This window comes from Dermacentor andersoni, chromosome 1 (assembly GCF_023375885.2).
Source record: "Dermacentor andersoni chromosome 1, qqDerAnde1_hic_scaffold, whole genome shotgun sequence".
Lineage (NCBI taxonomy): Eukaryota > Metazoa > Arthropoda > Arachnida > Ixodida > Ixodidae > Dermacentor > Dermacentor andersoni.
The window spans coordinates 51,928,071-51,954,386 of record NC_092814.1 but is presented as its reverse complement, the minus strand read 5'-3'; the positions used below and the strand labels follow the sequence as shown (position 1 = coordinate 51,954,386).

General features: G+C 47.2%; 2 protein-coding genes and 1 long non-coding RNA gene across 4 annotated transcripts in view; 2 read left to right on the top strand and 1 right to left on the bottom strand.

Annotated features, from left to right (window-relative positions):
• The window catches only part of LOC126546283 (uncharacterized), a 92,708-nt gene extending 79,621 nt beyond the window's left edge, over positions 1–13,087 (top strand). For both annotated transcript variants that reach the window (XM_050194444.3, XM_055061475.1), the window contains exon 2: positions 12,469–13,087. In XM_050194444.3, the coding sequence (XP_050050401.1) occupies positions 12,469–12,983 (515 nt within the window). In that variant the 3' untranslated portion in view covers positions 12,984–13,087. The remainder of the gene's footprint in view (positions 1–12,468) is intronic.
• The window catches only part of LOC129380467 (uncharacterized), a 146,054-nt gene extending 121,319 nt beyond the window's left edge, over positions 1–24,735 (bottom strand). The window contains exon 1 of the long non-coding RNA XR_008608511.1: positions 24,545–24,735. This is a non-coding gene — a long non-coding RNA (uncharacterized lncRNA). The remainder of the gene's footprint in view (positions 1–24,544) is intronic.
• Positions 24,736–24,791: 56 nt separating this feature from the next.
• Positions 24,792–26,316, top strand: part of LOC140219077 (tigger transposable element-derived protein 6-like) — a 45,848-nt gene continuing 44,323 nt past the window's right edge. Inside the window, exon 1 of the mRNA XM_072288970.1 lies at positions 24,792–24,988. The gene's annotated coding sequence lies outside the window, so the exon portion shown is untranslated. The remainder of the gene's footprint in view (positions 24,989–26,316) is intronic.

Genomic DNA, 26,316 nt, shown 5'->3' with positions numbered 1-26,316 from the left:
GTCAATTTGACGCGTGAGTTGTCGCGGTTTTGTGACGTCGCGTGAGAGACAGGCAAAGTGAGTGAAGCCCAAAAAAGTTTGACCAATAGTAATTGGTCAAACGACGCCTTCGTCGCTAATGCGAGAAAGCCGTCGAATCAGAAATTATTATTTTTGTTTCATTCGGTCTAATCACACATCATCAGCGTGCACATATCACATCAGATGGGGCGTTTTCCCGGTTTCGCGTGACAGACAGGCGCAGTAGGTGGTGGCTCCAAAATTTTTTGACCAATCGTGGAGGGCTGATGGCAGAATTAGAATAGAAAAGTTTGGAATAGATTTACGTTATAGCGCTTCTGGACCTTAATTGACAAATATTTTTTGTTCGCAAGTGCCCCTTGCCATTGGCCCGCCGCCTGCGCTAACAATACGTTCAACATCAGAATTGGCTCGCATATGCTCTGGCGAACAGTTCTAGCGTTTCCTTTATTTTTTCGAAAGCGGGTCCTGATACTAAAGGCGTATACAGAAAAGTAAATGAATGTGTTAAAGTGCATGCAGGAAAATATCAAGTGAACAAACAGAAATTGCGCTTTAGAGATGCACTAAATTTTTTCTAGTATACAGCATCTGCGTGACGACTAAATTAGTTTTTTTTCTTTTAAAGTCATAAGAATTGTGTACGCTACAAATACTTTCTCTCCAAGAGATGCACATGATTGTTAATTCCCTGTAATTGTCTGTAATTGTAGCCAAAAATAGTCCGGGCGTACACTCTGTGCCACTTGTCAGCTGTTCGCATTTACGTTGCACAAGAACTCTACACAAACTAGGCAATTCACATGCGCTAAGCTTGTGAAAAATAGCATGTTTGCGTTGACCGTTTTAATAGCGTGCCCGAAGCATACGCCCCCCCCCCAAAAAAAAAAAATATGTGCAATGAAAAACCATTAAGATGAAGCTTGAGCTCGGGTACTCCTATATAATTACATGTAAAAGGAGAATTCGTTTTTCTCGGCAACCAGCGCACCAAATTTGGCGAGGTTTGTTGCATTTATAAGAAAACTTTAACTTTAGTGACTGTTGGTTTCAAAATTTTGATTTAGATCAATTTTTTTATTAAAAATTGGCAAACATCGAAAATTTTCAGAAAACAACATTATCAATTTTACAACTCTGTAACTCTGCAATGAAAAAAGATATCGCAATTCTGTGAATTGCATTCAATAGTACAACTAAAGCGGACAAAATTGATATGTTACACATGGATCTAAAAAAATGTGTAATATGAAAATACAGCTTTCACAGAAACCTTGTTCACAACGTAACAAATTCATGTAAAATATAATATGACACATCAAATTTGTCCGCTTTCAATGATCTAATGGGTGCCGTTTACAGAACCATGATATCTGTTTTTGCTGCAGAGTTATTAACTTTTAAACTTCGTTCTTCTATTTTTTTCAAACTTTCGAATTTTAGAAAATATTTTCAACAAGCTTCAGGTATTAAACCAAAATTCTGCTTCCAACCGTCACTAGAATTTAACTTTCTCTTTCAAATGCAACAAATTCAATTAAAATTGGTCCAGGGGTTATCTCAGAAAAACGTTTTTGCGTTTTACATGTATTGAATAGGCCGCGTCGGAGTCGGCCCGAGTTAAAGCTTCCTCTTAAGGGGAACCTGGGGAGCCGTCAAGCGTCTAACTACACCACTACCGAACACAGCGTACTAGTGCAGTATACCCGCCAAGGAGACCGCTAAACAAATCCACAATTTTTAGTATTAGTAGTAGATTAGCGATGCTGCTACGGCTCGGCAGGCCCACTTGCACAGCCAAAGAAATGAGAGTATGCTCGAAAGCGTACCGTATACCGAATATTAGCATGCGCCTATGATTATCGAAGGCTGAAAGGTTACATCTTGCGTTGCAGACTGCGTGTATAATAAATAATTATCAACGTCTGAAGTGCGCGGGCAGACGCGGAGAAAACGCCGCAAACTGTGATTTTAATTAATCTGCAGTGATAGGTCTCCGAGAGCAGGCAGTTTTGAATAATGTACTTTCATACGGAGCCTCACGTACATGGTGAACGCTAGCACTTTTCGGGACGTCATGCTGCGCGTCACACGAAGAGAGGGAGAGAAGTGACAAAGGAATTGCAGGGATTGAGGTTCATTAGGCTCAAATGAAGGCGTTTAGTTTCACGCGTGGGAACGCAAATGAAAACAAAATACATTCCGCCATCCGGTGCCTGTCCAAAGCAGGACAATCTGTTAGCCCAAACGTTCCGTTTTTGTGCCGACGCGTCTCGACAGGTATACGAAAACCAGAATCACCTGTCAGAAATAGAGCGGTATGGCCCCCCACAACTTGCGATTCAGGACTAGCTATAGGAGGAAGCGGAAGTTCAAATGCCCGTTTATTAGCGATCAGCGAGAGCACCGATTAGGACAATTCACGCAGAAGCGGGAGCCATGCGCGGATGTTGACATGCTCGACAGTGCTATTTATTTTCATGCGCAAACATTACATACGTTCAACTCGCCAAATAACACACGTTAACACAGCGTACGTAAGCCAAGTACAGAAACACAATAACGTACCGAGCACGCACAAGGAGGACAATGATATTCCTTCGCGCACCTAAGAATTTCATGTTTTCTTGGCTACGTTATTCTAGAACTGCCTAGTTTCAATAAGCTAACCGTCTGGACAAGTGATAACACCAGTGCGCTTAAATCATTGACGGTACGCTCCCAGACTGCTGCCGCATCTTTCTCCACTTGTTTGTGGCATTGGTTGGATCGATGTCTGCGTGGCACCGCTGTGATTTCTTCGCAGACCCATTCTTGCTTTAAATATTCACGCAATGTTGCCCTACGGCAGTTATGTCTTCGTGTAGATGCTAACGAGAAAGGTAGCAAAATGATTTCAGCGTTGCGTTCGACACCGATTTTTACGCATCTGGCGGGGCAGCAAATTAAGGCTGCGTGACTTTCTTGCAATCACAGAGCAGCTGCTTATTTATACGTAGCACACACATAATTCCAGATTTGTTCCATGGATAATTAGGCCACCTGTGTACCATACCTTTTCCTTTGACGGCCGCTTCGTCGAAGGAAAAGCAGTATCTATTACCTGGGCGTTTTTCAAGACCACAGCAGTCGGTTACTCCCTCTGCTGTGCGATAACTTGCGATATGAACTCGAAGAGAACCAAATCACGAGTGAACCGTAAGTGACAGATATTTATGAGCAATCGCGAAACGCTCCTGATGAACAAAAAAAAAAGACTGTTCAAATGTCTCGTCGGCCAACCTTACAGCGAATTCAGCTACAGAGAAGCGGTGATGGGAACGTTCCTCGCCCAGAAAAACCATGAAGCGTTCATGTAGCAGTCATCGTACGCATTGCAAACAGTTATCAGTGCCTGCTCCCGCTCCTAATTACTATTTAATTAAGGTGCACGACATGCTGTCACTGACCGAGCGAGCATAAAGCGTTCCTTGTGCGCCCAGAACAGGCCGACTGCGGCGAATTTTTTTTCCCCCGCCGTTCTGTCACTTACATTTGGTCGCGCGGTGGATACCCAAACAAGTATGCCACATAGATGAACTCTGCCGCGTCGAGAAATCGAGAGTCTGCTCCCAGCTTCGAGCTCGTTCCATTCATTCAGCCCCACACTGGCCTGCCAGATCCGTACACGCGCTCACCGGCCCCACTCGACCACAGAGGCAAAGCGTGGAGCAAAACGAGAGAGGTAAAGATGAGGGGGGGGGGAAGAGATGAGGAAAGAGGCTCAGCTATAATTAGGAGCGCGCGCAGTCGTCTTAGCCGCGCTAATTACAGGGAGCTAATTCTCCGCAGAGCGGCCCTCTTTAAGAGACATCGCCTCGCAGATTGGCTTCCGTTAAACCGCTCTGTCAAAAAGCTTCTCATCGGGCCAGCAGCCGGGCACCCCGCAATTTTCGCGGCGTCTCTATATGGGCTCCGGACTGGAGCCGACGGCGGCTCGCCTCCCTCGGGCCTCTTTCACGCCTCCCCCTCCTCCCACCGCCGGGGCCATAAAGAGAGATGAAGTGAGAGGGGTTTCGGGGTGCAGACACGCGCAAAATGAAAGACGGGCTGTAGGGCGCGCCTGCCGCGAGCTAAAGAGAAACACGTCGTTCTAAACCATCGTCGCACCGCTCGTTACTTTCGGCTTCCCATCCTCTTCGTGCGTAGTTCTTTATTTACTTTTTTTTTCTGCGTCTCTCTTTCCATCTCTCTTCTTCGCTTCCTCCTCTTTTCTCAATCTTTCGCAGACCGAACTGGGCCGGATAGCAGACGCATGTACGCGTCGTCCGCGCATATGAAGACGACGCGTGAAGTCAACGCTTGTGCGTGCGTTAGACGTATATACGCACATAGTTGCGCGATATATAAATTACGACCCCGGTGCCCCCGCAAACGTGCACGCGGCTTCGGGAGCAGCATGAACAGGGAGTCGACGCTTGCAAAGTACTCCTCCACGCCTCTCCCCAGCCCGCTACGTCGCGGGACCAGCCAGCACTTTATGCTAACCTGAATGGAAAAACTGCGTCGCTTTTAAAAGCTGCTCTGCTCCTGCCCACTGCACTTTGCGCCGCGCTCCCCATTTGTTTATACATACTTTTTTTGTTTCAGTTTAATTCATTGTATTTGCCTCGGCGTCACCGTCCTTCTACTTCTTGAATCTCCAATCATCCCACACTTTTTCTCCCCTTTCCTCTTCTTGTGAGTGTGCTAATGAATATGTACAGGTATTAGTCGTAGCGGGAAGTGTCGGAAAAAAACTTTGCGACGGCTAAATTAGGTTGGCAATTTTGAAAGCTGCCAAGAAGAGAAGGAAAAACCCGGCACCTTTTCTCTCTTTTTGAAGCTCAACTACGAACGCGGCTCACGCGCAACCTCTTTCCGTAATCTCCCTGTTCAGCTTAAAAGCAGCAAGCAGGAAGACGCCTTAAGTTGTAAAAATAACGGAAAAGAAGAAGAAAAAAAAAAGAAAGTGCGTGTATTCTCCATCCGTCAATTCGGTCAGTCGCGCGCGCGAACATGCTACGTGAGTTAGCCGGTACTTTGGACATCGCTCATAACTACACGCCGGGAAAAGAGTGCTCCGCTTATATGAGGCCTGCAGATTCTGCAATATTGATCCGCCTAGATATTAGAAAGTATGCAAGCTATTTCCGTCCACGTTTTCTCTCTCTATTTTTGTTTAAGTGACACAAAAAAAGGTTCGTTAATGACATAACATCAAAAGCACGTTATAAGACAAGCACTCTGAAATATCCATAAATGTGCACCGTATATAGAGTGTGTCCTTCCTTTTGTAGATAAGAAAGCCGAAACCTGGTGTACAAGGACCAAAGATTGTATCACGCCGGTTTTCACGTCAATTAATTGAGCTGAGAAGCGATACCAGCCTGCTGTCGCGTGTTTTCGTTCCAGCCTGCGTGGCTGTTGTACTGGCGCCTGTAGGAACTTCCGCCTAACTAATCTAATACTTAGACGAGGGCGGAACTGTGGCTTTACTGCATTGATTAGAACTTCAATATATTTAGCTGTAGAGAGGAGGGGGAATAAGTTGCTTCTAAAGGTAGAAGGTTTCTTTCGGGCATTCTACCCGCCTTCTTTAAGCGAACGCTTAAAGTATATGCCGCGGCAAGTGCCGAAGAACAGCGTATTTGTGACCACAGAGAAACCACGGCAAACATGTCAACCTGTGCGCGTTTCGCAAATGCCGCATTTCCATCGCGCTCGCCCGATCGCGTGCCTGATGCAATGTGAACCCACGTCCACTGAGGTCGTTTCATTTTCCTTCCACAATAGCATCGCGCGATGTTATCATGTTTCCGCTTCGGTGCAACTCGCCTTTGTAGTATCGGAGTGTCCACTCGGCGCGGCGCATGTCGTTTTCTCCTTTATTTTCTTTTTCGAGCATTCCATGCAACCGGACAATTAACTATACCGCTTGTTTCAGCCTCGATCGACTCTCTTCAGTGCATAAAAATTGGAGGCTCCAGACAAGATAAGTTTTGCATACGAAAATCCATGGCATGCAGTCGCATGTATTGAAAATTGAACTTTACTGCCAATGAGAAAATTAATTAATTCTAAAGGATGAAAGGAACTAAAGGGCTCAATTTTTTTTGTTTGGAGTAACCACATGCAAGCCAACAGGCAATAAATCCAAGGTCAGGGAAAAATAATTTTCTTTAATGGAAATGTGGGAATAAAGAGGAAAAATAAAATGACAGGTGGACGTAAAACCAACTGGACCGCAGAAGGGAAACCAAATCCGCATCTTCCGCATCACCTACGTGTACGAAGTTTCACCAATCATAATAAAGGAAATCATTAATTATCAACTTTCGCGCAGATGTTGTAATCGCGGAATTGAAGGTGGTCACAACTCGAGGCAAGAGTCCTGCGACTCTGGCACCTGCATTGAGATATCTATCCCCTAACTCTGGCGAAGTGCATCCGCATTCCACATATTGTGTGCACTCACCAGCCTGGGGTAAAAACTATACATGTCGAACCCCATTGTGTTTCGCCGCTGACATGAAATGGTCATCCTGTCTGCAATCTCCTACGTTTTAAAAGAGACAGCCGTCGCTCAAGAATCCGGCAGAGACAGCGGCGTCGCTTGACAAAGATGAGGCGGAACGTAATCCCTGAATGCGATTCGATAAACCCCGACTGTACTTTCATCGCAGCCATGCTGTTTGTTGTCGCAGGCACAATTTTGCAAATTTTATGCAGTTTCTTTTGTGCATGGTACTCGTGCCCCACTACGTGTCCTCACCGCCCCGTGGCACTTTTTTTTTTAAATATTCGTTTGGTCGTATTACTGGGATTGGCAAGTCGTGCGTAGAGGTGTGCGCTATTCGAGCTGCTAAAGTGTAGTCAGTGACTCGAGGCTGTGGAGGGAGTCCATTCAATTGAATTAAATTAAATTAAATTAGGTTTATTCACATCGTGTAGATGTAGCAAGCTTTGGAAAAAAGCGAAACAAATCGCCTGAAGAAAGCCCAGGACCCCATGTACAATGCACACAACAAAAGCATAAAAGCTTATTACATACATGGAATAAAATGGTAAACACATGTGCCTTAATTCACAGTTTTTGAGAAAGTTAAAAAATATTCACCGACGATTACGATACTCCCTAACGCGAAATTTGGGCGCAGCTCTATACGTGAGTATTACGATATATTGGCTGGCGCGGAAGATCTGTCTCGTGCGGCACGTTGCAAACGGAGCGGTTGCGGCGCGACTGCCTCGCTAATCTGGAGTTCGTGACAGGCAGCGCGTGGGTGACGCGTGTGCGCGAACCACAGCAGCTGCCGCAGACAGACCTCCCAGACGACGCGCGCTACTCTGGCACCATCTCGTAGCGATCGTCGCTGCACTACGCTCTTTTTTCTGACGTTTTCGCCATACCTTCCGACGTTTTCGCCATACGCTTTCCACCTCATGGTTCCACTGCACCCTCCTCCTCCGCCGCTTTCCTCCTCGCGTCTTCCATCCCCCGCTGCGCTCCGCGTTCGCTCTTTCATCCTTGGCTGTGCTCGTTCGCTCGATTACACCGACGCCGACGCTCGTTGCAGGAATGGGCACCTAAAAGCTGCGCTCTAAAGGTTGTGAAGTTTCTAATAAAATTTGCAAAGCATAAAGTTTTCTAACTTACACCACTAAGTCCCTGATGATATATCAAGGGGCACAGAAAAACATTCGGATTGAAGTAAGCACTTCTCTAAAGTAACTATAACAATGGTTTTGAACTCTCTGATTAGGTTCCAGAACAAAAATAGAGTTACTGTAAGAATTTTGCTTTTAGTATCTCTCATAGGGCCCTAAGGGCTTCCACTATTATTCCATTGCTCCGCAATGTGTTCAATAAGTGAGACAAACTTTACCGCAACATCCGCCCTCCGTATTGAGTTCGGCAAAAGGGGACGGTCCAGAAGTACTGGTTACGAATCGAATAGCAAGGAATATTGGCACTTAGATCAGCAAGATTTATTAGAGCATGCTGATTATGACAGACATACTCTTTTTATTTCACAGCGAAGTTCCAGTAATAAAGTTTGTATGCTGGTATGACATTAAAACGACAAAAGAATTATTCAGTATGCGCGCGATAATCAACGTCCGCTATAGGCCGAGGAGCCCCTTTTCAATGACATCGGTATCTTATAGTTATTAAATGCGTCAGCATTTCTATGCCTACCCAGCGAGGGAACCCGTCCGTCCGTCCGTCCGTCCATCCATCACGTAAGACGATTGCTTTCAAGATGGGACCCGCAGCAGCGAGCGAATTGACCTTCGTGCTGCCTCTCGCTTCAGCGCGAACTAAACGGCGAGAACACAGCGCACAAGAAGCTATCAGCACTCGGTGCACTGTGTCCCCATCGCAGATCGCTTTTAAGATAGAGCCCACGCAGCCGCGCCATACGCTGTCGCCGCCGGAGTATGTTTGATCACGGTTGATAATAGTTTGCCGCAGATAGATAAGGCGTTAAAACAGCCATAACGGCTTATAGTGACCGGAACGTCATCAACGGACCTGTCGCCGCCACCTGCAGTAGTTTGCTTGCGTCATCAATTCCCCCTGCGCCGCCGCCCACAGCAGTTCGTATTGCCGCAGCGCTGTCGTTTGTACTGGTCCGTTCAAGTTTCATAACATTGATAATGACACCGTGCTCCGTAGATATGAGCAAGTGGCACAATGCATTTCTTTTGTGTCGTTGAGCAGAAATACGGGCTACTTCTTTTCTTTTGTGGTGAATTTCCCGACAACGAAAAACCTTTATTTTATGTGAGATACAGACACGTATAATAAAAAAGTGTATTATAAAGTATAATCGATACGGGTAGAATGTGTCGCAATTATGCGACAACAACTCACCCGCCGTGGTTGGTTAGTGACTATGGTATTGCACGGCTATGCATGAGGTCGCGGAATCAAATCTCCGCCATGGTGGCCGCATTTCGATGGGAGCGAAGTGCAAGAACACCTGTGTACTTAGATTTAAGTGCACGTTAAAGAATCTCAGGTGGTCAAAATTAATCCGGAGTTCCCTACTACGGCATGCCTCAAAATCAGATCGTGGTTTTTGCATGTGAAACCCCATAATTTAATTTAAAATTAGTAACACCAACACATTTAGACACATCTGATATAACGTAATCAAGTCGAAACATTGTAGACCGAGCAAGTACGATACGTTCAAGTCCGTAACTTATTAGGAACGCCGTCATGACCCTGAGGCTGCACAAATGGCGGTATACACAGGCTAAATTAACCTGTTGAGAAAAAAAAGCAAGGCAAGCAAGATGGAGTCGCGTTGTTAACTATTTTGAGTTATTTTCACGTTATTCTTCTTCCCGCTTACACCTATCATAAAGAGAAGCAAACGTTTTGCACATTAATCGTACATAGAGGCAAGAATGCAAGACTAATCAAGAAAGCGCTCTGTTCTCGCTTTTTTTGTTTTTTGCGTAAAGCGCAGCACGCAGGCTTTCAAAACAAAAAAAATATGAAGAGACGGGCGTGTACTAGGACATAAAATTTTACTAATTGCATGCTCTCGGCGTGGCCCGAAATGTGAACGCTCAAAAGCATTGAAGGTTCTCACGCCAGGCACAAGCGGTTCATTAATTAATTATGTCTTGCGATCGATAGCTGCGCACTGGGAGTATTTTTTTTTCTTGGGCGGCGCAAATTATGAAATACTCTTACTGAAACGCGTACTCCGCCTTAAGATTTCCTCAAACTCAAAGCTCCAGTAAGAAAGCAGGACGACAGACTAATCTGCTAAGAATGATCTTTCAAGGAAACATAATTATCCATATAGAAACTGACACCCGCGGAAGTGACTTTTCAGAAACTTGAGACATAGGAAAAGATATGAGTACAATAGAAGCGAAGTCGCAGAAGCGGAGTAATAAATATTGTCTCGCAACCCATTTACTCCCGTCTATTGCTTCGCGGTTCTGACAGGGCAGTCCTCGTCAAAACATTCACAGCATGCTCACTCGGGCGCACAGTGCGTACAAAAGGCAAACAGAATAATTTCGCAACATAATTGGACTCAAACATGTTATCACCGCCTCGACGTAGCTACATCCTTGGAAAGTGTTTGGCGATTATTTAACTCACAAACAAACTTCGCGGAAAGTGCTAACCGATATCACGCGTTAGCAAAAATAATTTCTCTCTGCTAAATAGTGGCTTGTTAATACAAGTTACCAACGTATGTACCGATACTTTTCAAAAGCACAGCATCACGTATATTTAGGAAGAAAATGGCAGCAGCCATTACCGCTGGAGTAGCTATCCTTTAAGGAAGCATAAAAGGATGCGGTTGTTTACATACGAAAAGAGCTCATTCGAAGCTTTCAGTGCAGTTCACGTCTGCCTGTCTTTTTTTTTTTTTTTTTTTGTTAGGAAAACTATTCATCTAATTTAAACGATTCAAACCTTATATACTTAAATGCTCCTGTAAAGCGTGCTATGCCTGTGAGACAATAATGTTGTTGCAAGAAGCTACCCTTTTCTAAAACTAAGACGTAGGTTTTGAAGCAAAGAGCTCTTCGCTTGTTCCTCTCAATTGATCCACAGTAATCTGACAGCCAGGAAACAAAAGTAGCTCAGGGGCAAAACCAGTGAACGGAGAGTGGAAACTTAAGTTCGCTCACAGTGTCCGCAGAAATACTACTATGTTACTAAAGAACGCAAACGACTATCGTTACTCGAAACAAAGGTACCATCGTTGCTTATGTAACCACTTGGGAAAAATTATTGATGCATATTTCCCTTGCAGTAAATGTTTCAGCGTCGGCACATGGACTTGCGTTGATGTGATCATCCCACCTGTGCTTTTTTTTTTCGTTGTTCTCATAAATGGCAACGACAGCTGGCAGCCACGTAACATCAACTGCGTCGTCGCTGACATGCAGCTACATGAGGGTGCGGTTATTCGTTGTCAACAGATTTCTTTCTTTCTTTCTTTCTTTCTTTCTTTCTTTCTTTCTTTCTTTCTTACACGGAGCGTGGCGCGAACCCAGACAATATACAATTTATTCGCGTAAATTCACCCTTTTTCTTACGACGAAAAGTAAACAGCGAGGGCCTCGACACTGCTCTAGCATGCAGAACTTATAACCAGTTAAAAACTTTTTCAAGACAGGTAAAAAAACAGATGAGAACTTTTCTATAATTTCTTCTCTCGTCTGCCTCCTTTCACCGCGATGAGTGCTCGTGGGTGTTGCGATCAAAAAGCACGGTTCCGACAGTTTTCCGCCTTTACGGAAGGAATGTCCCGCCTAATTGTTCTTGCATATTTGATGCCCTTCCCGAGAACTCGAGCTCTCCGGTTTCACTCGCGGCAGCACCGTGCTATCAATACTTGAGCGCGCTACTTTGCCGGCTGTTATTTGTGGATGCAGGCTGACCTTTGCCAGCCTGCCCTCTGCCAACGGTTGTAACAGGGCCTTCAGAGCCATGGCAGTTAGGCCTGGAGCCTTCGCTTTTTGTGAATTCGTGGCACTTATTTTTCTTTGCTCTTTTTTTTTTCCTGTACCGACGGGCGCTTCGTGGGCATCTGCCGAGGGTGCGCGATGCCCCATTGTTTAGCCACGCACTGCGTCGTGAATGCCGTATACGAGTTTTAGGGCCATAGGCTATGAATATTTTACAAAGCATATTATGTTATGACGCACACTGTCATCATGAATATGGTCTTCCTTGATACGTAAGAATGTTCCGAGCGGGTATGATTAGTAAGTAATCCAAGGGGAAAGAAAGAAAGGCACGTGAAATTCCACCACCAGGTCTGACCTTTAATCCGCAAACACAAAGGTGGCCTTTGAAGAGACACGCAGCATCATGTGTTCGCATTAATTACGTTAAAATTAAATAAATGTCGTAAAGAAAATGTTGAAACGTTGCTTTCGTTTTATCGTTCACAAAGTATTGGTAGTATCGGCCATTCGGAAATAGGCTAATGAGTTTATTTCATTTGTGAATCAACGAATACTGGGCGTCGTATACATTAACAAAGCTGCGGAGACTGAAGCTGAGAGTAGTTCATATCAATTTCACTTGCGTGCAAGAACTAAATGGAACATTTATACTGATAGTGAAGGTCATGAGAAACGCTATTTGTCACAGCGCCTCACTCGAAAGTGCACCGGAAAATATGACTTTCTGTCCATATACTGCTAATTGATGTTGGTTTTAAATGGTAAAGAAAAAGAGAGAAAAAGAAAGACGTAAAGCTGCAGCCACCTTGGAGAGTGATCCGATTGCTCCAACCGCAGACGACCGCAGTGCATTGCGTCTCTCATTACGAGCGTTGTTCGCCCCTACAGCTTGGGTCGTAGCTGCCATAAGACCAATTGTGCGTCGTAAGACGAGTTGCTGACGAGTGGCGCCCTCTCCCCCCCGCGCAGCTCTTCCGAGCGCGGGATCGCCGCCCCCTTCGCGGCCCGAGCCGTCCACGAGCGCCGGCGGCAGCAGCAGCAGCCGCGGCAGCCCGGACCTTCCTTCGGGCTCGGCGGACGGCGAGGACCACAAGGGCGGCAGCAAGCAGCAGCAGCAGGCGGCCGCGGCGGCCGCGGCGCAGCAGAGGCGCAAGAAGAAGACGCGGACTGTGTTCACGCGCAGCCAGGTGTTCCAGCTGGAGTCCACCTTCGACATGAAGCGGTACCTGTCCAGCTCGGAGCGGGCGGGCCTGGCCGCCTCGCTGCAGCTGACCGAGACCCAGGTGAAGATCTGGTTCCAGAACCGGCGCAACAAGTGGAAGCGCCAGCTGGCCGCCGAGCTCGAGGCGGCCAACCTGGCCCAGCAGCGCATGGTGCGGCTGCCAGCCGCCGCGGCGGTCCTCTACGAGTCAGCAGCGCAGGACGCGGCCGCGGCGCTCGGCCCCTTCTACTACCCGGGGGGGCCGCCGCCTCCGCCGCTGTGAAGAAGGGAGCTGCAGCGTGTACATAGACCCCTCCGCCTCCTTTTTGTACCTCCCTCCTGGCCCCTGCCTCTCCGGAACGATGAATAAACGCGACTCTTTGTTGAGCCCCGGCGTCGGTCAATCTCCAAGAGCGCGCGCCTTTTAATTACGGCCGCGCATCTAACGAGCGCGCCCTCGGATTTTACCCCGCGCCCCGCTAATGGGCCGAGCGCATTAAAGCCGCGCTGCATTATTTAGCGCTCGCCTCCCCGCAGCTTCGGGCCGCGCGGGGCAGCCGGTAAACAGGCGCGCGGACGGACACGCCGCGCCAAATTGATAAAAATGGCCCGCGCGCATCTCCGAATTGGGCGCCCGCCAGCCATTGGCCACTTGACGAGTCAGCGCCATCAATGTTGCAGCGCCCCGGGCGGCGCGCCGGGGCAGGGCTCGCCACCTGCCGGCGGCACGTGAGTCACAGTGCGGCCGCCAGAGCCCCTGCGCGGTGCACACCTTCCTTCGGCACTCTCGATCGAGCTCGGCTCAATGAGCAAAAGAAGAGCACGGGAACGGGTCGTAGATAAACAGGGGTGTGGGAAGGGCACCAACGGGAAGCACGGAGCTAACTCTCACCCGAACATTATTGCGCACAAGGTGCTGGAAGGGTGAACAGAGGAGACGCGAAAAACAAAGATATTTAAAGCAATACGTAGCGAAAATCGGAGCCAGTCGTACACGCCAAATAAACGCCATTTCCTATGAGTGTATACGTAGCGACACCGGTAGTCAGTATACAATCAAGCACCGGGATTACAATCAAGTTAAAGGTGAGTTACAATCTAATGATATACAGGAGGCTGGGTCCTAGAGTCGGTGACTGTAATGGGAGAATCTGCAAAAAAGTGTGTGTAAAAATGTAAAGGGCACTTATAAAAAGTAACGATAAAAAGAATATGTCACATTTCCTGGTCTTTAAAAAAAGGCTCCCTGGTTTGAGATTGCGCACCGGTCTCTAGCTATAACGCTTTAGTATCTTGCAGAGACTAATCTAGCAAAACCCAAACACCATTCCACGTAAAGGATAATTATAACGATTTTTAACGGTTGTTTCTTGTTATAAAGAGTACATGCCTACAAAGAACGACAGTGAAATGTTATATGAGATTATTAGTGTGTATTACTGTGTTAATTAGTAATTGTTTACTGAGCTATCCACATCTGAAATTTCGTTCCCGCGTATCAAAACGCTTCCAAGAGCTTTCCGTTAAGCTTCCCACACTTGAATCAGAATTCTACGTTGAGCATTTTGGTGTTAAGGGCTCACAACCGCATCGAGAGACTGCCTATACACTTCCCTTCAACAAATTTGAACGTTGTCTGAAGCAGTCGTCGGCATATCGGTCAGTGGAACAACAAAAACACCAAAGGGGGATATCAGGCAACAAATGCCTTGATTATATTTTTTTTTCATACTCGAGAAAATACAATGTATTTACTCCCTGCGTGGATAGACAGCTCAACCTTGTTATTTATTTATTTATTTATTTATTTATTTATTTATTCTAGTTTGAAAAGTTCCTATACCATACGCTGTTCGGCAATAATGTTATCCAGAGAAGCAAAAACACAAAAGTGGCTGCAATCGAACTCATAACAGAAGCCTTGCAACGAGGCCAAGAAAACAACATACAATGACTAAAATAACATGTTGCAGAGAGATACCTCTTCTTAACAGAGGAGAAAATGCACACTACAAAAACACATGATGTGTCGTTATTGCTGCTGTTATCCTCTGTCATAAAACTCCGTCAAATACAACATCGGCGACTTCCAAAAGGCCATTTCACAACAAACGCCAACTGGAAACTAGACCCCATTTTTATTTTATTTTTATTTTTAATTCTGGTATTGTATCAGGCATAAATAAATTCAGTCCCAAAATTACTTTGGGTGTGAAAAATATTTTGTGCACATGAAGTCCATTTGAAATTAGCCAAATGGCAGGTCTGAGTAAAAACCTTGCAAGAAATTGGGTGGTTCGAGCATTGTTGCAAGGCTCGCATTTTGTGTCAATATTCGACATCGTTCTTTCACTAAAAGACTATGTTGGGCATGTTTTTGTTCCTGTTTTCCCTCCTTTAACACGACATAGAAATGGTCAAGCTACAGCATTTTTTTAAAACAAATTATTCGTAAGAAATGGTCGCGTCAGAAAGCCTGCACCTTCTCCTACTGAATGGCCCCTATAGCGTACTACCTAATGCTGGACATATCATTAACAAAGGCCAGTGCCAGTTCCAAAAATCACTGTTACGAAAGAAAAGCTTTGGGAATTCGGCCCCTCGTCTGTACGAAATCGTCTTATCCTTGTCTCCTTTGCCTTTATAGATTAACTTCATCATGCTTTCACGTTAAGCAGTGCAAATTTTCATAGTTTTAGTCACTTACGCGGTGGCGCAAGTCAGCTGTGCCTGGCTCTTTGGACCCAGCTGTTTGATGAGCTGTATTGGGATTTCATTGGATCCTGATGCCACATTATTAGAGACGTAGAACCTCCAGTTATTTTTTTTTTTTAGTTTAATTTTTCTCCGGTAAATGTTGTACACTCCAGTTTCTCCGTTTCTTGTGGTGGTTTAGACGCTACCCTTTTCTTTTCACGGTGATATTTCCATCTGAGCCGTACTTCGCGTAATCCCAGCATTTTTGGCTTCCCGGTGATTTCCTAGACGCTTGCTTATGCGCTTCCATGAGCTTGATTAACTTCCTTCTTCCAACACTTAGGTGGTTCCATCTTTCTGTTCAATGGCTTAAGAGCCATGTTTGCCTTACCTCCTGCTGCACACTCACTGCCAGCTAGATATCATACTATCTACTATATCCCGGAGCTTTGCGCGTTTCACATAGGCCTTAGATGATGATGATTCGATAATGATGATGATGACTTGTAGCTCTACCCTTCGCATATGGCACAAAAAGCTCTGTGAATTCGGCCTCAGATGCCGCATTCACAAAGCTTTTTTGTTCGTAAGTGCTCTTTGCCATTTGGCGCTAATATTATCTCCAGCTTCACGACTGGCTGAAATATTCTCTTACAAACACTTCTAGCGTAATAGCTTTCTGTGCATGCAGGGACTCTATAACGTAAAGCTATTTCAAACTTTTTTTTTATTCCAATTCTGCAATCAGCCCTCCAAGAATGCTCAATTCTTTTTTCGCGTCACCCCCGCTTCCCTTGTCTGTCACAAGACGTCAGAAAAACAGCAAAATCTCCTCATCTAATATGACGTGTACACACTGATTGTGCATGATTAGTTAGAACAAAAGAAAAATAATTATTTATGATTATACTTTTTTTTTACCGTCAGCCCACCGCAATTAGTCAAAAGTTGTTGGGCTGCGCCCAAACCGTAAACGCTCACCGCGTCAAAGTGACGTGAACGCATTAAACATGCATCAATATGCCAAACAAAGCTGAACGTTTTTTTCGGAATAGCCGGAGACTGCCCCGTTGTGAAATGAACAGATCACTCGGAGCTGCCGGGTAGAATGGATTTATTTGCGTATGATAAAAAAAATGTTACGTGACAGTATAACGATGCAGATCGCCCTCTCGGCAGGTGCACGACATCGTTCTTACAAATTTTCTTCGCCTTGGATCCGTTTTAGCTGCATTTTTACCCTTCTGCTGCTGAAGTGGGCCAATCTGAAGTGGGCCAATCTGAAGCAAGCTGAAGTGGGCCAATCGTCGACGCCGGCACCGCCCTCCTCATCCGGTTAGCTACTTTCACTGCGCTAGCTCGGCCGCGTCAAAACCCTCTCCACGAATACGTGTTCATCGCCTCTGGTCAGCCAATTAGATAAGAAAAACGTGTCAAGAACGGCAGTGCTATTCGCTTTGGAAGCAAACAAGTCTGCCTTCCTGTAAACGAGGAGAGCGTTTAATCGGCCTGTTCAAACAACGCGGCGAGTCACCGCCGGATTCTTGAGTTAGCGTTTACACAAATCTGACGTCAGAAGATTCCAAGAGAAGCAAGAGCGGTACGGGGATTTAAACTGTAAATGTGTCATGTGATGGCAGATTTTGCGTGCGCGCGTGCGTGCGTGCGTGCGTGCGTGCGTGCGTGCGTGCGTGCGTGTGTGTGTGTGTGTGTGTGTGTGTGTGTGTGTGTGTGTGTGTGTGTGTGTGTGTGCGTGTGCGTGTGCGTGTGTGTGTGTGTGTGTGTGTGTGTGTGTGTGTGTGTGTGTGTGTGTGTGTTCATTTCTCATTTCGAACTCGTCAGTGACTCGGCACTAGGTCCGAAAGAACCTTAAAACGGCTGATTACCTTGGTAAATGGGCTTAAATGGAAGAGAAACGAGAAGATCATTTGCTCAGGCAGACCCCTAGCTTCTGTGGTCCGCCTGCTGTTTGTAGCGATGACTTCGGCGAGACATACAAGGATAGCAAAAAAGCTTTTCATTGTCGCTGTACAAGCCGCTGTCTGGCAGGCCCATCGTGTATCGCTGAGACGCTGCAGCTCTATCACTGCCAAAGACAACCCTTTCTGCAGATCTACGTACAGAGAGTGAATTGCAGATCCACTCAGGAAAATATAGAGGCATTCTAAAAGAGAGAAAAAAATCTCTCACCGGTTTTATCACCTTGCAGACATCAACGATGACGAGATTGAGGTAGTGGTTCATGCAGTGGAAGTACACTGCCTGCGGAACTTCTTGCCTAAACAGCGCCTGGACGCCCCTTGAGGTACCGCTCATGAGACTCACACAATCATATGTTTGAGCAATGCACACCTGAGTATCTATGCCACAGCGATACAACGTTTCCCTTACGCAGCCCAGGAGTGACATTGCATGCAAGTGCTCAGCGTCGCGGAATCGAAGAAACCGCTCAAAGACAGCCCCACTTGCGTAGTACCCTACTACAACTGATAATTGTTCCGTGTTGCTTAGGTCCTTGGTTTCGTTGACAATAAGTGCAAAGCACTTGGAGCTTTTCATCCCTTCTTTTATACTTATTAATGTGATGTGGCTGAGAATTTCGACGATCTGGTCTTGTATCGAATGATGAACGTACTTCGTGTTCGCTGCTCCACCATTCAGTTTGTTTCCGGCAATGTCGTCATATTTGGCAAACAAGTTCGATAGCTCAACGATTTTTCCCTTGTTTTCACTTGTGGCACTGTCATCGTGGCCCCTCTGAGCAATTCCCTGAACGGCAGTGAATCGCAAAATATGTGCGACTCTTGCTATATAGAGGCGATTTTCCTGCACCTCTTTCGAGTACGCGTCGCTGAGATGTGTTGCAACTGACTTGCTCTGTCCTCCCGACTTCATCTGCGTGCAGAAAACCCACGATTTCTGGCAAGACTTATGCGTGAGTGAGTTTTCTTGCTTCTTGAAACCAGCATATTTTTCGAGGGCCCTTTTTCCAGTTACTGTATCCACTGTTGACAAATGCATATTTCTCATTGGCCCCAATAGAAAATATTCTATAAGGCTAACAGGAAGCTGCGTCAGCCTGCACGCTGTAGTCCAACCAAGGAAATAGGTGGTACCAGCCCGAGTGGAAGCTTCTGCTAAATTTTCCGTACTTCTTAGATGGAAATTGGTTCAGTATTGGCTGTCTGGGTCCAACTGTGTGGAAATGTGCAACTGGCCTGCATGGTCGACATCCACATCCCAGGCGGTGAATTCGGTCGCGGAACCACGTTCATCACTTGCTACCCACGATGCGGAAAGCTGTCGCACTCATTATCCATTCGCATCGACGAGGACGGACAAGCGTCGTCAGAAGTGATGCTATTCACAGTCTCTTCAAGCGGAATCAAAACGGAGCGCTGAGAAGGATTTTCTTGTACATGGAGCGTCTCCGAATCTCCCACTGTTGAAGCAGAAAGCTCGGTGTGGACGCATTGTTGCTTGGCCCGTTTGCTTGCATTCGAAAAAGGGCTGTGGCTTAGCTAAGGTTAAGCCCAGGATGCGAAGCATACTAGCCTTTATTTTAGTTGATGAACCACTGTTTAGCCTGGTGAACTGCTGTTGCTTGGCTATATTTGGTTCGGCTAGACGAAGAAACAACTCATGCGTTACTCTGCTTCGCCTTCAAGAGTGGAACGCGACAGCGTTCCCGTCGACCCGCCAAGGGGTGTAAGACAATGGGCTACGGCGCAGCGACTACGCGCCCCGCATTGGACGCGGTGAGCGTCGAGCAACGCAGCGTTCGGCGCGGCAACGAAATGTGCGCCTGAGCAAGCGACGCACGCCTGAGCCTTAGAAACAGCTCGTTTCTAAGGCAACACCGCATTCACTAGAGGCGCTTTTGTACCGCTTTGAAGCATCGTACTCGTGGCTCAGTGGTGGCGTCTCCGTCTCACACTCCGGAGACCCTGGTTCGATTCCCACCCAGCCCATCTTGCAAGAGTTGAGCCAAAGCCACCTAGAAACAAGCGCAGCTGCTTATATACCGCCGCGACGCCGCGAGCAACGGCGCGAGTTGGAGCCCCGTTTCTCCTCTGTCGTGACGTCACGGTGTCACGTGGTCAGCCTTGAAGACGCCGCGAGCGACGGCGCGAGTTGGAGCCCCGTTTCTCCTCTGTCGTGACGTCACGGTGTCACGTGGTACTGAAGGCGACACCGCCGCGCCTGAGGAGCTGGCTTGAGCTCTAGTAATATGCTTCGCATAAAAAAGTCGGTAATGGACCTTTTCTACGACATCTTAAGGCAACCCAAAGGCCCTGTGGCGTCGACCACACGTTGGAGCCTCTTCCGGTGGCGATATAGGCTGGCGTTTCTTCCCACGATACGAGCCCTGCTTGCCAGCGAGCAATGAATTGGCAAAAGTGGTTGGTGCCCCCGTCACCTTTTCTTTTCCTCTTCTTCGCTTTCTTTTCCTCTTCCTTCGACTTTCCCACTGCTGCTGCTACTGAACCACGTCGAGGGGTGGTTCAGAGCGCGTGTATACATGACAGGAGCGCTGCAGAGAAGGCGACGCGAGAAACTCGTTTGGACTTTTCACCGCGTCGAATGTGCACATACCCTCTGGAGCCTAGAAGCGTACGGTGAGGGGCTAGTTGGTATGACATTTATGAGAACAAAGAAAAACTGCGCTAAAAAGGACAAGACAAGGAAAGAACCACACGACACGGGCGCAGACTAACAACTGGTTTAATGCTCCAACGCCTCTTTCCCACCAACAACAGAACGCATGCGCACCAGCCACAAAGACCAATGCCGCTATCATGTGGTCAAGCCTAGAAACGTCAACTCCTTGCGGTACAAATGTGTGGAAGCTTCGCTAACACATTTATCAGGCCCTAATCTCGCAATTTCTAAAACTTCGATTACTTCGCGCTCTTTCTTATCCCTTGCGCATCCGACAATCTTAGTCCTGCCGAAAAGTGGGGTACAGGCATTGCCGTCATGCCTGCAGGTCTTGCAATGCTTGGGAAGATGCTGTCCTCTAGAATCATCTAGGGAATTGGCATGTCCTAACAATCTAATATTAATGCAGCGGCCTGTTTGTCCAACGTACACGTTGCCACAACTCAGCGGGATCTCATAGATGACATTCGCTCTACAGGGCACAAACTTGTTCCTGTGGTTAGTGCAGCACTCGATTTTCTTTTTCCTATCAGGTCTAACTAAATTGCACAGACTGGACAGCTTACAAGGTGCCGAAAAGAGAACCTGTATGCCCTCTGGAGCTCCCTGGGCATCGCCACATCAGCCTCTTGACAACTGTAATTATCCGTGACCCCCCGCAAAAGCATTGCAGAAACTGCAGCGCTTACCTTTCTACTAACGTGCAAGCCCATAGGCTAGCTAGATAGAATGGTAGAGAGGAGGGAGGAGTGGAAGCAAAGATAGGGTAGAATAGACGCAGTCGCTAAACGAGTGAATAACAGGATTTCCACTCTTCGCTCACAGTTCCCATTTACGCCGAGAAGGGAGGGGGGATAGAGAAAAGATGACATAAGAAGGCAACGAAACGCTACTACTATAGGCACGACTGCGGCTGCTTTGCGGCTATGGCATTGCTCGAGGTCGCGGATTTGACCGAGGCTGCCGCATGTCGACGAGCCTAAATAAAAAACCCTCATGCACTTTGATTTAGCGACACGTTAAAGAACACCACGCTGCCAAAATTAATCCGGAGTGCGCCACTGCGGCCTGCCTCATAATCCGGTTGTAGTTTTGACCCGTACAGCCCCATAATCCAATTCAAGTTTAATGCTTCTGCCACGATGCGATGTGCCATGTGAGGCAATTACAATACTCAACCCTCTCAGACGCTATAAAATATGGCGCACAACAAAGCCTCAAGCAAACACCTCTCCCTGTGTGTTCTGTGTACTACGCAGACAAACAGCAAGGGTGCACGCAAGGTAAGGTTTAACGTCAACACAGCACTCTCGCGTTAGACTGAACGTTGAAGAAATTAAACATTCGCCGTCAACATCCCCGCTAATTATCGTCAATCAAAGCAAAGGGCACAGAAAGCTTAGCGTGCATCGATTCCCACAGTGCCTGAAATCTGCATAATCTTTCCTTCACTCCTATTACCGGATGTACTCGTCAATGGGCTTGGTGGATTCCTGGACCAAACGCCACTTCGAGCCGCACCATTGCCAAGTGCGTCGGCATTCGGCGCGCGTGTCTTTGCCGACAGGCAATTAGGTTCGCGGATCGGATGGCTAAGTGGCGGCGTCCTGCAAGGGTGGGTGGCTTACCGGGTCTTACTGAGAGTAGGCAGCGTCGCCGCGACGGTTTTCTGTGAGAAAAGCTGCGTCTTAGAAGGGTCATGAACTCTCAACTCGTTTGACCACAGTTGCGATTTTGTGGCCGAGGCTATTACATCCGAGGCACGAACTTGCCAGTTCACGAAAGCAGACCGAACAACGAAGAAATGTAGCCCGTTTTTAAACCTATTTAGAACCGTTGGAACCATTGTTATCTCATTGCGGCAGTTAGCGCCGTATTTCAAGGGCCTATTCTATCACAAGCGCGAGGGTAATTGCTCGTGATCAGAAATTTTCTATAATAAATTGTTATGCTTAAACAAAGCCGTCCTTTGTAAGCGGTGCTGCTCTCATACATCTGCCTCCAAATTAAAAGACATCAAAATTGGCATTTTGTTTCATACCGCCTAGCTTGGATCAGCTTTTCGGCGCTCTTGGAGGGGGAAAAGGGGGGGGAGGGCAGGTGGAAAGTTCGGGTCGCACCATAGAGGCCGCGCCTTGAAAGCGATCTGCGATGCCGACAAAGAGTGCCGACTGCTGATAACTTCGTGCGATGTATTGTCGCCGCTTAGCGTTGAAGAGAGACGCACGGACCTGTATCTTGAAAGCGATCTGCGACAGTAGCAGGCGTGCGCTGAGAGCTCCGTGAGCGCTGTGTCCTCGCCGTTATGTGGGCGTTGCAGCGAGAGGCAGCACGAACGCGAATTCGCTCGCTGCTGCGGGCGCTACATCGAAAGCGGTCGTCTTACGGGACGGACGGAGGGACGGTTTTCTCGTTGGCTAAGCATAGAAATGCTTACACATTTAAAAATTGTTTCGTGTCTACAGTGGGGGAAGAAAAAAACTGAGGAGAGGTCCTACCCCGTCCGCGCGCTAGGGAAGCCACGTGGTATTTTCTCCTTTTTCCTTTTTTTTTTCTTTCTTCTGCTGCAGCGGCCGTGTTCTCGGGCCACAATGGTGGCTTTGTTATGGTTGTGTGCGCTCACACGTGTTGCTCCGTGAGTTTAGCACCATACGTGGCAAAGGCGCAGTGAGTGCAGGATTGCGTTTGTCTCCGTGTTCTGTTCCGCTGTTTTATCTAGACCGCGCTCTCCCAGTTGTTGCTGTCGCCAGCAACAACTCGGTGTAGGACTCGGAGTAAAAAGTGTGAAAGAGCGCGCAGGCAACGCCGTGCACCGCTTACCCCACCACGGACGAAGGACGATGAGCGGATATGTTTCCCGTCTTCGGTGAATTCGTGCTAACGTGTCATCACAGACTGAAACCGCTGTACTTCAGATTATGTACGATAAACACCTTGCACGTCAGTGACAGCTGTGTAGTGTCCCTGCTTTTGACAGCGGACGATGCAATTGTACGCGGCACGTAAGAACAGCCATGTGGATGGATGGGAAAGAAGCGGTTGCTGTGAATAATGAAGGGGCAAACCCCCTTTACTGCAGCAACCTTATCTGTGTGCTCGAGGAGGCGCAGGGAAGTCAAGGTTGGCGGATGCGGTGCAAGAGTGAAGAAGGTTCGACAGAAGAGCGTTAGCCTGCGTGCACGTCAAACGGCTGATGGCACGTATACGTTGGAGTTGGAGTTTATTTCACCACAGCGTTTCAATGTTTGCATATTCATACATGAGGCAAAGATACAATGTCTGGTGTGGAATGCGGGAAAAAAGCTGCGATATAAACGCAGCTTGACTGGCCCCACATCCCAGCAATACAAGGCAGAAAAGTGACAGCATTCATAGTCACGAAAACAAGTAAATAGGCACATAAATACATAGTGAAATTGGCACTATAAGGAATATAACTATACAAAAACGAAAATGCAGAAATGTTTGCACTCCTCGAGAAGAAAAAAAATTAGAAATCGTAAAAAGAAATGCAGCATTTTATGCCGCATTTTTTGCACCAAGAAAACAACAGAAAATTCATCATGTCAGTAAAAAAAGATTGGACATATCCTGTCGCGAAAGAAGGCGCAATCGCTCTAATTAAAAATTGAATTTGTTTAGTATGTGGAGGAGTGAATGTTTCAGCATTTGGAGACCATAGTTTGTTCGGCATCGAGGAACCTTCCAATAATCGCTCTGTCTAGTAGGTCGAGACGAGGTGCTGCGCTCTAAGCATGCTATGGAGGTAAGATTATTATTTCCTTTGTTAAATTCAGTTTTCAAAGACACTAATAAACACGTACTTACGTAAGCCCGGTCAATGCGTGATAGCCGCACGCATACGCGCTTACTGCTTGACACCGCAGAGCTTTCTTCCTGTGAAGCTGCACTTGCTCTGAGAACAACATCCCTAAGGCCGCAGTCGGTGTATTTAAACGCGTAACGATGTTCTCCTCTGCCGGACTGTTCATCGGCGCGATGTGGCCCGTCACACCTCCGCTGTGAGTGGCCGCCAGAAAACGTGTTCAATAAAGCAAAACGATTCCGATGAAGCCACGGCCAGCATACGTGTTTGTCCTCATAAACTGCGGATGGGCTTGCCATAGGTCGTATCGCGATGGAATAAACCGCGATTGGACCGTTGGTCAGATCGCTACGGCGCGCAACGCAACCGCGCAAAATGACGCACAGCCGGCGTGGTTGCGCCTGTGGTTGCGCGCCGAAGGCGAGAAATATAGAGGAGAATCTGGCCCGACACGATGGCGGAGTAACGCCGACTACCAGCGTCACTTGGCTTCACAAAGAGCGACGTCAGGGCTCCTCCTTCGATTTTCCTTCCTCTATGGTGTCTAGTGTAGGCCCAAGAAGCGATTAGCGCCTATGTGACGCGTTATAAGCATATGTATACACAAGGTACTGCATATTTCGCTGCGCATGTTTGAAAAAAGAAGGTTTTGCGCTCACCGCTGCACTGTTCTTGCTGAAAGTTTGCAGAAGTATCGCATGTTGAAGTCGACGTCGCTCAGTGTAACACTTGCCACAGTTGATTGCCTGGTATTTAAGAAAAAAGTGCAAATTTGCCTGCACTTAAGGGGATGCGAGCTGCTGCCGCGACGGCGCAAGCATAAGGTTGTATCGCCGCCTACCGGCAGCTGCAGAACGCAGCGCTTCAGGAGCGGGCAACACACGGCAAACCGCGCTGAGCGGCTGCTTTTTGTATCCGCCGGCAGGCAGCGATACAACCTTAGCTCGCGCAGTCGCGGCAGCAGCTCGCATCCCCTTAAGTGCAGGCAAATTTTAACTTTTCTTCTTAAAGACAGGGCAATTAACTGTGGCGAGTGTTACACTGAACGACGTCGACTCCAACATGCGATCCTCCAGCAAAATTTCAGCAAGAACAGTGCAGCGGTGAGTGCAAAACCTTTTTTTCGAACATACGCAGCGAAATATGCAGCACCCTGTACGTGCTGTCGCCGAAGGCTGCCAGCCGGACTAACCGACGCTTGAATGACTGAGATACGTGACTACACGGTCGTGTCGATTGTAACGCATTGCTGAACTAAGAAAATGTTGCCTTCCCTTGCGCGAAGAACAAGAAACGGCTATCTAAATCGGCAGTAACAGCCCGTACAGCGTCCTGGGTCTGCGGTTCATTTAAGACATTTTTCGAAGTTAAATTACGATTTGCAAAAAAAAAAATACTATTTAGATACCTCCATGCCTACTCCTGAATGCAGGCAACTTCTTTCTGATAGAGGCGTAAGCTTCAGTTATGGTGCGACAGCGCGGCTGCCGTGTCTGTGCGAACAGCTGGTGCGAAACAGAAACTGCGCGTGCGTATCAACATAGTAAATTAACCAGACTCTCCATGTGCGCGCGTGGTGAAGTGGTAAAGTGTTCGGCTTGGGATCTGTAGGTCAATCGGTCGAATCCTGGTTGCAGTACTTACTTTTTTTTCATTAGACCGCTCTCTTTTGGTTTCTGTATTTAAAGATATATATGTATCGACGGTATCCAGGCACCGCGTATTTCTCGTCCTATAGCTGCGTTTCGCACCAGTACCCAGCTCCTTTGGTATGCCGCTCCTGTCCAGCGCTCCAGCATGCCGCGCGCGACACTGGGCCCATAATCTGGCATGGCACTAGACACTGGATAAGGGGTTTCGCAATAAGTTCAGAAGTTGATCAATTAATGGTAAATAACTATGTGATTGGCCGAACTACAAAGAAGTCTGACTTGCTCCAAGCGACGGCAAACAACATTCCATTGGTTCAGTGCAGCTACGTGGCACTTGCATATTTTTTTGTAATTTTGGCACAAGCTACGTGGGATACGTGGTATATAAACGGGATCATAGACCTACGCTTTTCAAATATTTCTTTTTTGTACTCTCAGGCAGCTCAGAAGACGTATTAAAGACCTCTGCCAAACATTTTGACATTGTGAATACGAGCAGCCATGACGTCTCTACTAGGCAGCACTTCGTTTCCTCAGTCTGCGATTGAGAGCTCCCCGGGGCGTGTTTTTAAGACCAATACGCAGCGGCGCTATATATATATATATATATATACGATGCACCATGCTCCCTGATACTCCGCGTTTCTTTTATTGCGACAGCAATTACATGGACCCTCCAGACGAATTTTCGTCGTCGACGTTGGTGCAGGTTCCGTATAAAGACAGTGCGATAGAATCGCGCCCATGCTCCGTATGCTATGGGTGCGAGGGAAAGCGTG